Source organism: Notamacropus eugenii, chromosome 5, assembly GCF_028372415.1.
Source record: "Notamacropus eugenii isolate mMacEug1 chromosome 5, mMacEug1.pri_v2, whole genome shotgun sequence".
Classification (NCBI taxonomy): Eukaryota; Metazoa; Chordata; class Mammalia; order Diprotodontia; family Macropodidae; genus Notamacropus; species Notamacropus eugenii.
The window spans coordinates 170,889,997-170,906,835 of NC_092876.1; the positions used below are offsets into that span (position 1 = coordinate 170,889,997).

General features: G+C 33.6%; 2 protein-coding genes and 1 long non-coding RNA gene across 3 annotated transcripts in view; 1 reads left to right on the forward strand and 2 right to left on the reverse strand.

Moving 5' to 3' along the window:
* The window catches only part of LOC140505438 (uncharacterized), a 71,836-nt gene extending 55,252 nt beyond the window's left edge, over positions 1-16,584 (forward strand). The window contains exons 2-3 of the long non-coding RNA XR_011967497.1: positions 7,916-8,017; positions 16,088-16,584. This is a non-coding gene — a long non-coding RNA (uncharacterized lncRNA). The remainder of the gene's footprint in view (positions 1-7,915; positions 8,018-16,087) is intronic.
* Positions 1-16,839, reverse strand: part of LOC140505434 (olfactory receptor 8B3-like) — a 79,635-nt gene that overhangs the window by 49,671 nt on the left and 13,125 nt on the right. The window lies entirely within an intron of this gene.
* LOC140505437 (olfactory receptor 8B3-like) lies at positions 12,817-13,770 on the reverse strand. Its single transcript, XM_072611422.1, has one exon. The coding sequence runs from the start codon at positions 13,756-13,758 to the stop codon at positions 12,817-12,819; it is 942 nt and encodes a 313-aa protein (XP_072467523.1). The 5' UTR covers positions 13,759-13,770.

A 16,839-nucleotide genomic window follows, 5' to 3' on the forward strand; every position in this document is an offset into this window, starting at 1 on the left:
AATTGCTATCTGAGACACATTTAACAGTTTGAAGATGTCATGGTACATGAACATGATGGAATATTATTATTAGAATGACAAATGTGATAAATATAGAGAATTATAGAAAGATCTGCATCAACCAATGCAAAGTGAGGTAAGATGAGCCAAGAAAATATATAAAATGACTTCAAAAATGAAACAACTACAAAAATCAAAATAAATATTGCAAACTTATAAAGAACAAGCAATGACATGAAAGAAAAGATATGAAAAGATATCCATACGCTATCCCTTGTAGAAGCAGAAATTTGTAGAAACAGAAAATATATACTAGTACATTGCACATATTTTTAGACTCTTTTGATGCATTGATTTGTTATGCTGATTTTTTAACTTTTTCTTAAAACAATGTTTGCTATATTGGATAGTTCTCTAAAAGAAGGAGGAAAGAAAGGATACTATAGAAAATATATAAAATGTAAAATTCATCAATAAAAGCCTGTTTATCTTCTCTTTTAACATCCAAATTGCTTATTGATTTTTATTTTTTTCTTATAAAACCAGACCCTGGTTTTATTTATCATTCAATGGGATTTTTTTAACTTTCTATTTTGTTAATCTCTGCTTTGATTTTTCAGAACCTCTATTTTAGAATTTGTATTTCTACTTAGGTATTTTTAATTTGTTCTTTTATGCTTTTAGTTGCCTACCCAATTCATTAATCTACTCTTTCTTTCACCAATGTATTTAGAGATATAAAGTTTCCTCTAAGTACCACTTTGACTGCATCCCATGAATTTTTATATGTTGTCCCATTGTTGTCATTATCTTTAATAAAATTATTGATTCTTTCTGTAATTCATTCTTTCACCAATTCATTCTTTAGTAATCCTAAAGATAATTTTGTTTCTAATTAATTTTCATCTGTTTCAAATTACTAAGGATTATTTTATTGCATTATGATCTGAATATGGCACATTTAATATTTCTCCTTGTCAGCATTTGTCTGTGAGGTATACATGGTCCCCTAATACATGGTCAATTTTTTTGAAGGTGCCATGTATGACTAGGAAAAGTAAACTCCTTTCTGTTTCTATTCAATATTCTCCAGAGGTCCATATTAAACTTTTGTGAAATTCTATTCCTCTCTTTAACTTCTTTTTTGTTGAGTTTTTTGGTCAGATTTACCTAAGTTTAAAAAGAGTAAATAAAAGTCCCCAATAGTATAGTTGTACTGTCTGTTTCCTCCTGTAACTAACTTAGCTTTTCCTTCAAGAATTTGATTCAAATATTGTTGATATTAATTCATTGTCCATGGTACTTTTTAGCAAAATGTGGTTGCTGTCTCTCTTTCAATTAGATCTATTTCTGCTTTTGCTTCACTTGAGATCAGGATTACTACCCCTGCTTTTTTTTTTTTTTTTTTTTTACTTCACTTACAGGATAATAGATTCCACTCCAGTCCTTTATTTTAGTTCTATGTCTTTCTGTTTCAAGTTACTTTCTTATAAACAATGTATTTTGGATTCTAATTTCTAATCCATTTTGCTATCCACTTGTGTTTTATGGGACAGTTCATTCCATTAAAATTCACAGTTATAATTACTGTGTATTTCCTTCTATCCTATTCTCTTCTTTTATCCTTCTCTTTTTTTATCCTGTCTCCTTCACAAAAGTGTGTTTTCCTTCTGACTATTGGCTGCCTTAATTTGCCCTCCCTCTTATCACTACTCTCCTTTCTCTTAGATTTTTGCCCTCCTATTCCCCTGTTGTGTAAGATGAATGTCTATACCCAAGTGTGTGTGAATAAATATGTGTATGTCTATATGTATATGTATGTACGTACATGTGTATTATTCCATCTTTGAACCAGTTCCAAAGTAGTGAGCTTTAAGCATTATCCACCACCTCCAATTTACCCCTCTGTTTTATAGACTTTTCTTGTACTCTTTTATATGAGATAATTTCCCTATTATTCTACTCCCTTCTTTCTCCCAGTATATGTCTTTCTAATCCTTCCATTTTTCTTTTGAGATAATCCCAATATAATAGACTCACATTGATGCTCTCTAAGAAGATTCCAACTAGCTTCCTTAATAATGATAAAGTTCTTAATAATTAGATTATTATTTTGCCATATTGGATTATAAATGCTTTAGCCTTATTAAGTCCCTTATGATTTCTTATTCATGTTTACCTTTGATGCTTCTCTGAAGTCTTGTGTTTGAGTGTCAAATTATCTATTTAGCTCTGATCTTTTCATCAAGAATGTTCGAAGGTCCAATATATCTTTAAATGTTTCTTTTTCTGCTGTAGGATTACACTCAATTTTGCTGCATAGGTTATTCTTGATTGTCCTTCTAGCTTCCTTGCCTTTCAAAATATCATATTCAAAGCCCCCTACTGCTTTATATTAGTAGCAGCTAAATCTTGTGTGATCCTGACTGAGACTCTGCATTGTTGGAGTTACTCCTTTAAGGTTGTTTGTGATATTCTTTCTTGACCAGAGAAGGCTGGCATTTGGATATAAGATCTCTGTTAGTTTTCATTTTTTTTATTCTGTCAGGATGTGATTAGTAGATACTTTCTATTTCTACTTTTCCCCCTGCTTCTAGAATATCCAGGTAGCTTTTCTTTATAATTCCTTGAAATATGATATCTAGGCTCTTTTATATTATGGCTTTTATGTAGTCTAATAAGTTGCAAATTATCTCTCCTCAATCTATTTCCCATGTTAGCTGCTTATCTCATGAGATATTTCACATTTTCTTCTATTTTTTCATTCTTTTGACTTTGTTCCATTGTTTCTTGATGCCTCATGTAATCTTTAACTTCCATTTCACCAAAAAAGACAAAATTATTAAGGTAGTTCCTGCTACAAAGTAGATTATATTTTTTTAAAATTCAAGTTCTCCCAACACAACCTTCTATAAAATCGTGTCAAACTGAATTCTGAGAAAGAAAAACAAGAAAACAAGAAAAAGTCACAATGAGTCATTTTTCTAGCCTAAAGTATCTTAGGAAGACAGAAAAAAGAATGAATTAAAAATCATTTCTAGAAAGCTCTAAAAACTATACTAATTCTGAGATTCAAATTCATTCATTAATTCTTTTGATAGGCAAAATTTTATCCTGATTGTCCTCTATCTATGTCTGTCAGTTCAAAAGTACAATTGGATATGATTCAGATTGGGTTCACAGGTCACTTTTGATTGGTTGACACTTGAGTCTTCCCCCAGTCATTGCAACCCTCAGAAATGGTGTTTTTCCCTTTCTTTCCCTGACATTTTCCTTCAATATGCTTTCCAGCTTTCTTGGGAGTTCCCTTAGCTGTTGGGGTGATGGATTCTAGATTCTCAAAGTGTGTTAGGAAGGGATGTTGTTTGTGTCTGAGTGTGTGTCTGAGTGTGTGTGTGAGTGTGTTTGTGTGTGTGTGTGAGAGAGAGACAGAGACAGAGAGACAGAGACAAAGAGAGGGAGGGAGGGAAGGTGTAAGGGAGGGGAGGAGAGAAGAGAAGAGAGAATTTTTCACAGTCAAATCACCATTTTCCTCAGTCCAGTTAACCGAACCCTCAATGGAGAAGAATTCTAAGGGATTCCAAAGCCTAGTGTCAATTAGAGCCTAATTAGAGCCTTGATAATCAATTCCTTTTTTTCCTAAGGGAAAGTACCACATAAAATTCCATGAATTCATAACTCTGGTTCATTTCCAGCCAATCAAAAATAATAAGAAAAGCAAAGATGTTAATAGAATAGAATCATTCAACATCCAGGATAATAAACAACTTGACTTTTCATTTTATTACTTGTATAAAGATGCCAAGATTTCCCAAGATGAACTATTTCTGTGCACAATATTGTTACTATGGATCATAGTTGCAGGCTGGTCAGTTCAACAGACTCACCATGATAGGAGTTTGTGAAGATTTTGGAGAAGATGGAAACAGGATGAGAATTCACCTACAACACTACTTGACTGGAACCAAAATGTTCATTATTTTCTGGTATTTAAGACAGGACATTTCAGTGTTTTTCCCCTTCTACTGTCAGACCCCCTTCTCTCCCAAAGTATTGCTGCTATTATATGACAAAACCAAAATGTTGTCAGCATAAACCTACCTTTGATGTTATTAACAGAGGACTAAAAATTGTACACCTAGTATCTGCTCTTCATTTTATTATTTTTACTTGAGCACTGGAGTTTTATTTTTCATTTTTACCTTTACGTTTTACAATGTGTTTTCTTTTTAAGATTACATTTACAGGTTATCACTTTATAACAGTTCTCTTGTAACCAAGTAAAATTGGTAAGTAAAATTAGTAATACCGTGACATTATATGAAAGTGAATACATCATATCACGTTTGTACAATCTCATTTCTATAATTTTAAATGAATGTAAATCCATTCTTCCCCTCTCTCCAACCCAATTGGGAAAAAAAATTATTTTAGCAAATATACAAAACAAAAAAAAAAAGTTCTCCCAATACCCCTATAAAAGAATATATGTCTCAATTCGTATCCTAAATCTATCACCTCACTATAATGACTAATATATTTAATCATTATTCCTCTGGAATCATGAATAGTCATTGATGATAGTTGTTACAACTTTCAAAGTTGTTGATTTTTACGCTGTTCCATAAATTGTTCTCATAGATCTGCTTATTTCCCACTTCATCAGTTTAAAAAAGTCTTCAGAGTTGTTCATTTCCATAATAACAATGCTGTAGCAAAAATTGGTACAGTTCTGCTCACTTCACTTTAGAACAGGTCATATGTCTTTCTGTGTCTTTTTAATCATCTGTTCCCTATTTTTAGAGCAGTAATATTCCACCATGCTCATATACCACAATTTATTCAGTCATTATTGAGCTGAATATTCTCTTAGCTTCCAGGTTTTCTTGCAACCACAGAAAGAGCTGTTATAAATATTTTTGACGTAACAGATATTTTCCTCTTTATTTGATCTTTTTTGGGGGAATAGGCCTGGTTCGAAGGGCACATAGTGTTTAGTAACTTTTTGCAAATGATTCTAAATTGCTTTCCAAAATTTATGCATATCCACAGATCCACCCACAAGGCACCAACGTACTTGTCTCCTATTTTTTGCAGTTCCCCCATCCAAATTTCTCTATTATCGATATTGCATCTCCTTTTCATTCTGCTGGGAGTTACAAATCCATCAGACTAAGAAAGTGAGAAAAGGAACATCTCTGAAGGGCCAGCAAAGCTCCTTCCTGGTTTTAAAACATATTAATACCTCTACTTTAGCATGCTTTCCTCACATTCATTAGTGTTCACCCACAGACATATAACAGCACAACTAATATTTCAGTCTCTATGTCACTTTTCAATGATCCTCACATAATCCTACACTCCTTCTCCAAGTTATTATACTCCCACATATTCAAATTATGAAAACTTATAAAATCAGTGAGGTGGCTAAACCTTTTTTAACCACCTTTTACTATTAACTAGGTCTCTGTGATATTACCCCTCCAGTAGCTATTGAGTAAGTAATAATTTTCCCTGGAGTGACATGACCATTCAAAGACTCCTTACACTCCATGTTATTCTTGAAGGGCTGCATGATGGAGGTGTTCTTCCTCAGAGCTAGTGGCCAAGGTGAGAGGTGAAGGATCAAGCCCTCTAGGTGTATTCACTCAGGTCACTTTACCTCTGGTCTCTGGCTTGATTTTTCTTGTCAGTATAGAACTTACTTGTTAGAAGCTAGTCATCTAGAGGGAACCATTCCTGATTTCTGGGCTGTATTATTACTGGAATGGCTCCTATGGTAATATCTATGTTAGATATCTCAGGTTCCTCCAGAGAGGTGGTTTGGTGTCCTATAAGTTTCTCTATTCACATCTGCAGAATGGTTTATTCTTCAATATTACTACACTTTCATTTGAAGTATCTAAGTAAATAGATCATAACATAATTTACTGCACACCAAGTGTTTTAAATTGTCCTCAGTATCTTGGAGTTTTGTATACAAATTATTTTTTTCAATTTGACACTTTGCAAATGATTATTTGAAAATTCATAGTCAATTCATGCTACGGGTCAAATGAGCTGAATTATTACAAAATTAGCTTCCTGTTTAACTAGTTTCTTAGCTCCTTGTGTATACTGAGGCTGATGCTTCAAAAATAAGGGGTGGCACTAATAGTCAGTACTGGAGTAGATTGGTAATCCTTGGGAAAAGCCCTTGAGGCAGCTACAGTGCAATACTTAGAGTCAAGAAGAACTGGATTCAAATCTCAGATACTTGTTAGCCAATTGCCAGGGAACATAAAGTCAAACAGCAATAGAGTTTCACTCTCCTCCCTTCACCTTCCAGATTTTCTTCAATTAATCAGCAAAGCAAAGACTGTCTTCCAATCAGCAAGTTTCCAACAAAAGAATTAGAGTCATTTGGTCACCTGTCTCATCTAGAAGTCTTTTTTGCCTTCTCTTCTGCGTTCACTCTACTTTTCAGACACTTCTATCTCTTTCCAGTTTCTTCTCAATACTTCTTCCTGGATGCTTAACATTTTCTAATGTCTCTAATTAGATCATCCTGTGAGTCAGTGACATGTTACGTTATGAGGTAAAGGGCAAAAGAAATCCATCTTTCTATAAAGTATGAATCCAACAATTATTATATAACCTTCCGACAGGTCCCAAATTTGATTTACAAATTTGTTAGTTATAATCTTTAAAAAATCTAAAAAAATTTATTGGCAAATGCCCAGGTAGAACATAAGCATTGTTACCTATCATCACTCTGACTTTAAACCAGTACTCTCAGTACATTCATCCATCTTGTGCTCCGAACTATCTTTGACTCTCGGCAACATTTTATCTCAGAAATTGTGTTGCTTCACAAATAGATCTTATCAGTTTCTTTACACAAATGCTTTTTTTCTTTGTCTTTCAATAACTTGTTGGAAGAGCATGTTTAAGATCTCAATTTTTGTTTCTGACAAGCAATAAGCAAAGAGGGATTACAAATTATTTAGTACTTCCCATCAATTGTTTGAGTCAGTAAATGTGGATCTCTATAAAACACCATTTGCTGAATATCAAAAAGTTCTTTCAAAATTGACCAATATTTCTAATCCTGGATTTATTTCACAATTACTATTTGTGGAAAAAGCCTAAAAATGTATTTTGTGTAGTTTTAATCCAGACCTTGAAAATATAAGAGACTCTCTTAATTTACCTCAGTAGGAAATGACTGCCATAAAAATGAAAAGTCTTTTCTCCATAAAATATGTCAAACTATTCTGAGAAACTAAGATATATTAAATCTGTTCATCCTTGAAAAAGTCTGTATTTAGATGATATGATCACATCCTGTAAAGGAAAAAAGGCTATGTAGAACTTGGACAACAATAGCAGAGATGATCATAAAAGGCCCAGGAATTACATATCACTTAACAGGTTGCTAGATTAGAGATTATATAGGCAAATGTGCTTTCTTAAAACAAGGTCAGGAAGTAAATACCTCTGAACTGAAACCTAATAGGCAAAGGCAGAGACCTAAAAAGTGCTGGACTTGGAGTCAAGAGAGATAAAGATACAAATTCCATTTTTAGCACTTAGTAGCTTTGTGATTATGGGCACTCAATCTGTATTTCTTCACTATAAAGTAGGGATAGTATCTGAAATATTTACCATGCAGTATTATTGTGAGAATCAAATGAGATGAAGTATATGGAGTATTTTTGAAAATTTGAAGAGATCTAAATATTACATATTAATAATGATTCATATTTAGGGAGTACTTTAGAGTTTGAGAAGGACTTTCCAAAGCATCAGATATGGAAACCATACCTTTGGGATTTTTCGGTTGTAGTAAGGACTAATTAATCATCAATAGGGCATCTTTTATAACCTGTTTCTGAGGAAACTTCCTCTAAACTTTCATCTTCTTTCCATTAAGGTAATTTTAACAATGATGATGACAATGACAATGTTGGCAAAGGAAAGAAGAAGAGAAGGTGATGATGATGATGATGATGATTTTGACATGTAGAATATCAGAGTGAGTAGATCTCCTTCATTTTCTGGTACCAAAATAAGAAAAAATAAATGTGAAGAAATCATAATACCACTACAGATCATATCAGAAATGTTTGATTGTTGATGATGCTGATTACCGAAACAGGCAAAGTATGATCAGCAAGACCTGTGACTCAGTTTTACACTCATGACTTCTCTACTACAAATATATAAAAATAAATAATTGTATTGCAGATAGGAAATATTTGGAACATTTGTGGAAAATTGTTCTCCATTTAAAGCATGACCCCAACCCAATAATATCCAAAACAAATAATTTTAAAATGGTGATCTTCCAGGGAAACAATTCAAGCCCGTTAGGGTATTTCCTACCCTTAAACTCCTTGCCATCTCTCCTGAATGGAACTAAGAATTGTCTGCAAGTTAAAAAAATAAATAAAAGCAAGATATCTTACTTATTCAATGTATAATATCAAAGTACATGTGCAAGAGCTCAATGTACATGGAAGACATCAAGTTATACAGATACAAAGAAAATGCATTAAAGAGTTCCTTTACAATGAGGCATAATTTTCCCAATGGTCACAGATTATATTTTGGATTCAAGTTAATGTAAATTGTTTTAAAAAGGTTGAGCTTGAATTTAGAGGTCACGTAGGTATAATTTATGAAGGCTACAAAACCAAATTCCTTGGTGTCCATGCACAAAGATATCAAGGAGAAAGCTATGATGAAATATTTTAGAAGAATACTGGCACCCAAAAATCAAAGCTGAATTGGAATATATTTAACGCAATTAATATCTATGAGCTACAAGGCTTAGTATATACATTCTGAATTGTAAAATAGACTGTAACCATTTTTGAAAGTATCATAACAAAAATCCATTCAATTTCAATGTAAAGAAGATGATCATCATTCTATGGCAGTTATGAAAAGATTAAGATTTCCATGCCAAAAAAATAGTAAGAAGAATAATAGACGTTCTAAAAGTATATAATAAAGAGGTAAAAAGTCACAGAGGTAAAGGTCATTTCATCAAGTAATAAATAGTAAAGATAATAAGGGATAGGTTCCATTACATTTCTTGAAATATTATAGCTGAAAATGGGTCACTTCCAGACAAAACGTAGGAAAGAGCTAACTCAATAGCTTTCTAATAATGGAACCAAAGATCTTCTATGTAAAATATATACATGAATTCATCCAATGGTATTCCCACAAATAAGTGTTGAAAAAATGACTTCATCATGTGTGTTTATTTATAGAAAGAGAAGGAAAATCAGAACTACATCATCGTTATTAAAAATTATGTAAGGGTTATCCCCAAGGATAAATGCAAATTATGAAAGGAAAAAGTGAAACCTGTGAAGTACATCACTGCAAGATTTAAAAATTTATCTATTCTGGAATACTTCACATGACATGAACTGGTGACTGGGATTATACATGAGAGGTCCAATAATTTTTATGGATTGAAAAATGACAAATTGCTATCCTACAAATAAAAATATCAAACAATTAAGGAAAATGTAACCAATATACTGTATCAGAACTGAACAGTTAAAATTTGCCCAGACATGGCTTTGAGAAAAAAATTGATAATACTCTATTAAATCCACATAAACTCCAACCTATATGTAAAAAAGTCTTAAAATATATAAATGCCTAACAGAGAAAATTGCAATATATGAGAAGAGAAAGAGGCATATAATATCCTGGTTGTTCTTTCTGCTACTGGAATTGTGCCAGGAATGCTTTTAACAACCCTACAGAGAATGGAATTAAAAAAGCAATCATTTTAGCAACCTAAACCTGAGTATGTAGAGCATTCAATATAAAAATATAGTGGGATGATTACTTGTCTCAATACTGTTTTTATTTGATCCCCATTGGAATAGAAAGAAGGAAAACTGATACACAAATAACTAAAGTTAATAAATAAATAATTGAAATGTATATAGAGTGTTAATGCTTGTCAAACATTTTTCTTATATTTTATCAGTTGCTCTCATTACAAACTTTTGAAGTAGTAGTATTATTCCTATATTGTTGATAAGAAAATTTAGGCCGTGAAAAGTTAAGTTTGCCAATGTCAACTAAAACCCGAGTTGGGATTTGAGATAAGATGTCAGCACTCTTTCTACTGTACCATTCTCCTTTTCAGAAAGAGAAACGTTGAATTCTAAACTGCTCCTCAAATAACGTTCAACTCTTCAAATATTGACTCTTCTTCTTACTACCTATGTCACTCTGGCAAGTACTTAACATCTCTGTAAAATGACATGTTGGACTAGATGAAATCTAAGGTCCCTTTCCAGCTCTAAAACTACAATTTTACGTTTTAGAATACAGTCATCTCCAAACTTTGTGTTCTTGCCTGATTACTATAAAAACATCTGAGCATGCATTTCCAAAATATTCATTATTTAATTACATATACTAGCATATTAATATATTATTACTATCGTATCTGCTTGACTAGGCTCTCCCACAGAGACTACAGATACCATTACCATATCTTTAACAACCAAGTAAAATTTTGCAGAAAGTGGAGTTTCACTGGCAGTTTGGAGTTTCAGTAGCAACTGACCTTCTAATAGGCCTTCTTCCTAAAGTAGGTAGGGAAAATTTGTGCATTCAGCTTTGATATATCAATATGTATGGGGAATTTATGGATAATACATAGAGAAATAAAGGTCTTCTTAGAGTTGTTTTCACTGTTCTTTTACAAAGAAAACTTTATGAAGAAGGCTTCACGTAGCAAAAGTTTAAACTGTATTCTGAAAAAACTGTTACCTGTGATAGCTGAAGAAAGGTTTGAGAAAAGAACAAAATTACTCACTTACTGAGAAATTGAACTTGGTTTTCTCTCATTAATTGGACTGATGAATTAATTCAAATAAACTATATTCAGGATAAATCTCCAGACAATATTAAAGAAGTCATCTAAGGTGGCAGTTTAGATAAAAAATATTTTTCAAAAATGAAAAAAATGGTCCAGGTACATATACAATTACATATTTGTAACTATATCTATCTATCTATCTATCTGTCTATCTATCTATCTATCTTAGATAGATATATAGATATGTATATATCTATATATATAGATATATATATACATATAAAATGAATATAAGATGTTTTGGGGAGGAAAGACAGAAATTGCTAGGGAAAAGAGGAATGAATTGATGAAGAAAGTGGTACTCAAAATTAGTTGAAGGAAATGAGTTTCCATGAGTTTGAGGTAAGACTGGAGTAAACTCAAAGTAATAGAGAGTGCAAATCATCAGGATGAAGATGGAATAACATACAGGAGGCACAAGTAGGCCATCATGGTTGACTCAGGGTGTGAGGAACACATGGGTTAATTGGAAAAGGAGCAAAGGACAAAGATGTAAAGAGTTTCAAAATGCCAAACATATTTTCATGACTTCATCTCTTCCACTCTTCCAATCAACATCTAATAATAAGTGTAATGTTGTTGAGTATTGGATTGGTCTAGGACTCTCTGTGACTTCATTTGAATTTTATGGGCAAATTACTGGAGTGGTTTGCCATTTCCTTCTACAGGTAATATTACAGATGACAAAACTGAGTCAAACAAGGTTAAGTAATTTGCCCAACTTCCAAAAGCTAGTAAGTGTCTGATGTGAGAATTGAACTCAGGTCCTTCTGACTCTAGGGTTAGTACTCTATCCACTGTGCCACCTTATACATGTGCCTTATACATGTCATGGGACATAGCACTAAAATATATGCCTTTTGCATTAACATAGTTCAGTCAATTCGACAGTGGAAAGGACACATCCCTTAGAAAAGGTTTTCAAGTCAAATCAGCTTGCTGGAATCTCTCTCATATTGTAACTGTTATAAGAACATTTCCCACTAGCAATTTTTTCAAAACCAAAAATGTTTTCTTCAAAATTGGTATATCTTAGTTGTTCATTTTTCATCATCTTAGTTGTAAATCGACATGCACTTTAAAGTATGCTGGGAATTTTTAATTATTATTATGATCCAGACCGACTCCATTTTGTATCTGTTGTGGGTGTCAGGAAACTTCTACCTGTAATATCTTCTAACAGTATCAACTGTGACTAAAAGCATGGGGGTTTAGGTCTGGGAGAAAAAGTGAAAGGAAATTCCTTTGGTTTTCATGTAAAGGATAAATTATATCTTTGTGAACCTATATAATTTTAATAACAATTTTGAGAAGGAAAAAGCAAAAGTACAGTTAGGTAAAGGGCTATAAGATTAGTTACACTTGACTTAGGTGGGGGAGGGGTTTGAAGAGATTATATTATGTCTATATGATTTGGTCATTTTATTACTATTTTCCCAACAACCTACCTTCATATGCTGCCTTCCTGAATTATTGACCAGTAACACTGGCAGAGAATGAAAGGTCTATTAGAATTAAGATACAATTTATTGAATGATTTCATGGGATATTTGCAGTTTCACAGAGTCATAGATCAAAGATTTATACCTAAAAAGGATATTAGAAGCCACATAGTCCAAAGCCCTCCATGCTTACAAATAAAAATTCTGAAGCACACAAAGGTTAAGGTTTCTGCCAAAGTTTTTGGAGTAAGGACATCCAGGATTTATACCCTGATTCACTTACTCTAAAGTCAGTACTTTCCACTGTTTTTTAAACCAAAAGAAACAAGTCATGCTGGTATAATGTTGGACAATGAAAAATGAGGAGAAAAGAATTTGGGTAAAGAGTCCATCCTAAGGTACTTTTAATTAACCAAGGAAAGAAAAGCAACCTTGGGCCCTTGAATTCACCTCAGATTATGAAAATTCTGCTCACGTTCTGGAAAACATTCTTCTCCTCAAGGTTTTCCTTAAAGCAGCCTGAACATCTTTATTCCTCAGACTATAAATGATAGGGTTTAGCATGGGCCCCACATTTGTGTAAAAGATTGTAGATACTTTGTCCTGTTCCACTGACCCTGACGAAGAGGGCTTAAGATACATGAATGAAGCTGACCCAAAGAAAAGAGTGATCACAATTATGTGGGAGCTGCAGGTGCTGAAAGCTTTGGACCTGCCTTCAGTGGAGCTGATGTTCAGGATACTGGACAGGATGAGAGCATAAGAGGTGAAGATGGTGACGCTAGGCACTGTAACACTAGTGCCCACAACAATGAAAACCACCAGCTCATTGATATAGGTGCTGGTGCAGGAGAGCTGGAGGAGGGGAAGCACATCACACATGTAATGGTTTATGATGTTGGCATCACAGAAGGACACTCTCAGCATGAATCCAGTGTGGGCCATGGCACCAGCAAACCCCATTACATATGCCCCACCCAGTAGTCTTGAACAGACCTGATTGGACATAGCAACATTATACAGCAATGGATTACAGATGGCAATGTAACGATCATAAGCCATTATTGTCAACACATAACATTCAGAAATAACAAAGAAACAGAAAAAATAGAGCTGTGTCATACATCCTGAATAAGAGATGATGTTTTTGGTTAGGACAAAATTCATCAACATTTTGGGAGTAAAGACAGAGGAGTAGCAGAGATCTATGAAAGATAAATTGAACAGAAAAAAGTACATAGGAGTTTGAAGTTGAGAATTCATCCTGATTAAAATGATCAGTCCTACATTTCCCACTATAGTGATCACATAAATCCCCATAAACAGGAGGAACAGGGGTAACTGGAGCTGTGGTTTATCTGTTAAGCCTGCAAAGATGAATTCAGTTACAGAAGAGGCATTTGCCAAAGCCATTCTCCTCTGGAGGAATAGATGAGGAGAGGAAAAAAAGTCCTACTAGACCCAAAATAATTGCTAGAGGCAACCAAATCTCATCTCCAGTTATAGTAAAAGAGAAATTCTAGAAGTGTCTGGAAAACTTCATCGCCATGCCTTGCAGAGAAGGTTCTTATCTTCCCCAAGATATCCAGGAATTTTGATTGGGCTGAGTAACTTTCTCCATGAGCTGGATGGTAACAGAAAATTTTTCCTGAGTTCCCCTGCAGAACAGCAGTTGATGCTCCCCTGCAGATTAACAGTTGATATTCCCCTGCAGAATAACAGTTGATGTTCCTCAGACTCCAAAGCAAACAGATATGGGGAATATAACAGTAGTATTCCCATGTCCCACAGCATCACCTAAGGTGGTTAGCTCCAGAAAAACTTTAACTAATTTTCCCCATTTCAGAGGTGATTAAATATTACTTCAAAGAGTTCTGCAAATGCCTATGGTAAAAGTATTATTATTAATTTTATATTAACTATTATCAATATTACCAATAAGATTACTAGTAAAGAAAGTAATAATTGCAAGCACTGACATAGCACCTATTACGTGTCAAACACTGCTTCAAATCCTTTTCAAATATATATTCTTAGATGCTCTTAGCAAACTTGGGAAGTAGATGTTGTTCTTATCCCCAGTTTATTCTTGAGGAAACTGAAGCAAATAGAGATTAAGTGACATTGCCCAAGGTCACACAGCTTTTCAGTACCTGAGCTGGATTGGAACTCAGGTCTTTCTGATTTAAAGCCCAAGGTTCTCTCCATTTCACCACCCAGCTGCCTGTAGACCAGATCTAAAGTCCCTCTTTCAGAGGAGAGTCCTGTGTGGGAAATGATACAAAGTCCCCATTATCATTCCACGTTCTCTTCCCCACTCACATGGAGAGTACACCAAAAGACCTATATATGAGTCAGTGATGAAGCTTAGGGACATGGTTTTTTACACAATCCTCAAATCTCATGATTGCAAAAGAAAGGAGGACAAAACAGAAGGAAAAATTCTAAAATGAATGTGTTACACACTCACCCTTTTACTGCCTAGTCACTTTAGTGATGGTCTCTGTTGGTTTTGAGCCCCTGGGTTCTGAAGGAGAAATATAATGCAGATAATATTGATCAAAGATTCTCCCTCTTCTATTTATTTTTCTACTGAAGTAATCAGAGAATAAGCCTCAGCCTCTGGACTGCATAGAGAGGTGTTTTGAGCTGTAAAAATCACAAAACTATGACATTACCTGAGGAATGCTCTGGATTTAGGGGAGGAAATAGTCCTCAGAAGTGTCACCATAATCAACAGGTGATAGGAAACTGAAGACTTTATTTTGGATGTGATATTCTCATGAACTATATTGAAAGCACAGGGAGGATCCAACAGGTTCTCTCCTTGGAATCAAACACTTCAGGGAGCCGTAATCACAATGTCCATGTTTACACACTGTACCACAGAACTGTTTTGTTTTTTTTTTTCTCCTAAGGGATTCAATCTTCTACTCAGTCTTTAAATTTATACGTGGGACTTTCCTCCTTGTTTCTAACCTTGGTTCTCAAAACTTCTCTCTTGAACAACATTTTATACAGCCATAATCTCTGAGGGTTACAGCCCCAAACTGAACTCTCAAGATAATACATGGGAGCATGAACTGTCTAGATGCTCCTGTCAACGTAGAATCAAGGTAATTAGATTTCATTATCCTACTTGTGTCCAGGGGAAACTATTCTCCAAACCATGTGTAATACTAAAGTCAGGCTCATTAAAGTGGTAAAGAAGTTAAATCCTCTACCCTTGTGCGTTATTTGGACACAAGGGAGTTTATGGTAACTAAATATGCACACACAAATACACACACATATACATATATATGCATATGTAGTACTTACTTCTATAGGTGTATATTGATCTATCCACCCCTAAGCCCAACAAATTGCAAGCTTATTTAGGCTGATTCTTGTTTTGATTTTTGAATAAAGAAATACATAGATGAAGGAAGGAGGTGATATCAGGTGTCAGTTAATTTGGCTTTTTGGTAAGAGTGGGGTGGCAAAACTCCACACATGGTGATGTGATCTGGTTTCTAGAAAAAAACTTTCAAAGCTCACTTATTTAAGCTCGATTAAAGATCAAAAGATCTAAAATACTAAACAGGAGATTATCAAAAAGGAAAAGGAAAAAAGACAGAAAAAACGCACTAAATAAAAGGTTTTGGAAGGGAAAAATAAAGAGGTCAACCAATATCTAATTTATTTTTTTGAGATGTAAACTTAACTAGAGTTTAAATAATCTGTTTCTCTCATCTTACAGATATGGAAAATGAAGACTGGAGAGTTTATGAATTTCCCATGGTTACAAAAATAGTAATGAAATTATTCAAATATAGATCTTCAGACACAAAATTTAGAATATCTTCTATTGAAATATGATATACATTTATTAAGTCGTAAAATGCCAGTTGGTTTCCATTATTGTGGGTTTTTTTATTTCCTTCATTTGTTTCTGTTTCCATGATATTTTTGGCTTTTTATTTCTTTTCATCATGTGAAATTTGACATTATTTCATCTAATTACTTGGTGTAACATTTGTATTAAAATTAATGTCAAATTGTTTTAAATTTATATATTAACATTTTTTTACCATTATTATCTTCATTATTTTAACAGACAATACTTGAATATTCAGTGCCTCTCTGGTTATTTAATTCTTTATTTCCATGGAGATTACTTTTACATTGATATAAAACCTAACTGTGTGTTGGTAAGTTAAATCTCAAACAATAAATGTATTTTCTTATTACCTTAAACACCATTCCTCTTTCAATCTATTTTCCTGTTGTAATTCATATGAAGAGAAGATATTTTGGGTATTTCATTCATCATGCTACTCCATTTCAAGTTACTTACCTCAATTAATGGTTTTGGCCCAATATTTTGGATTGACTTAGCAAAACAACTTATCACCAACAAATACCCTGTTTCCTATTCTTCAGTTATCACTTCCTCAAATTGTTTTTTATTATCGTAGTGCTATATATAGTATTGATAGGATCTTCACAAGT

Excerpts from the sequence above, each read along its gene's own strand:
- LOC140505437 (XM_072611422.1), bottom strand. The coding sequence starts at position 13,758 with ATGGCTTTGGCAAATGCCTCTTCTGTAACTGAATTCATCTTTGCAGGC.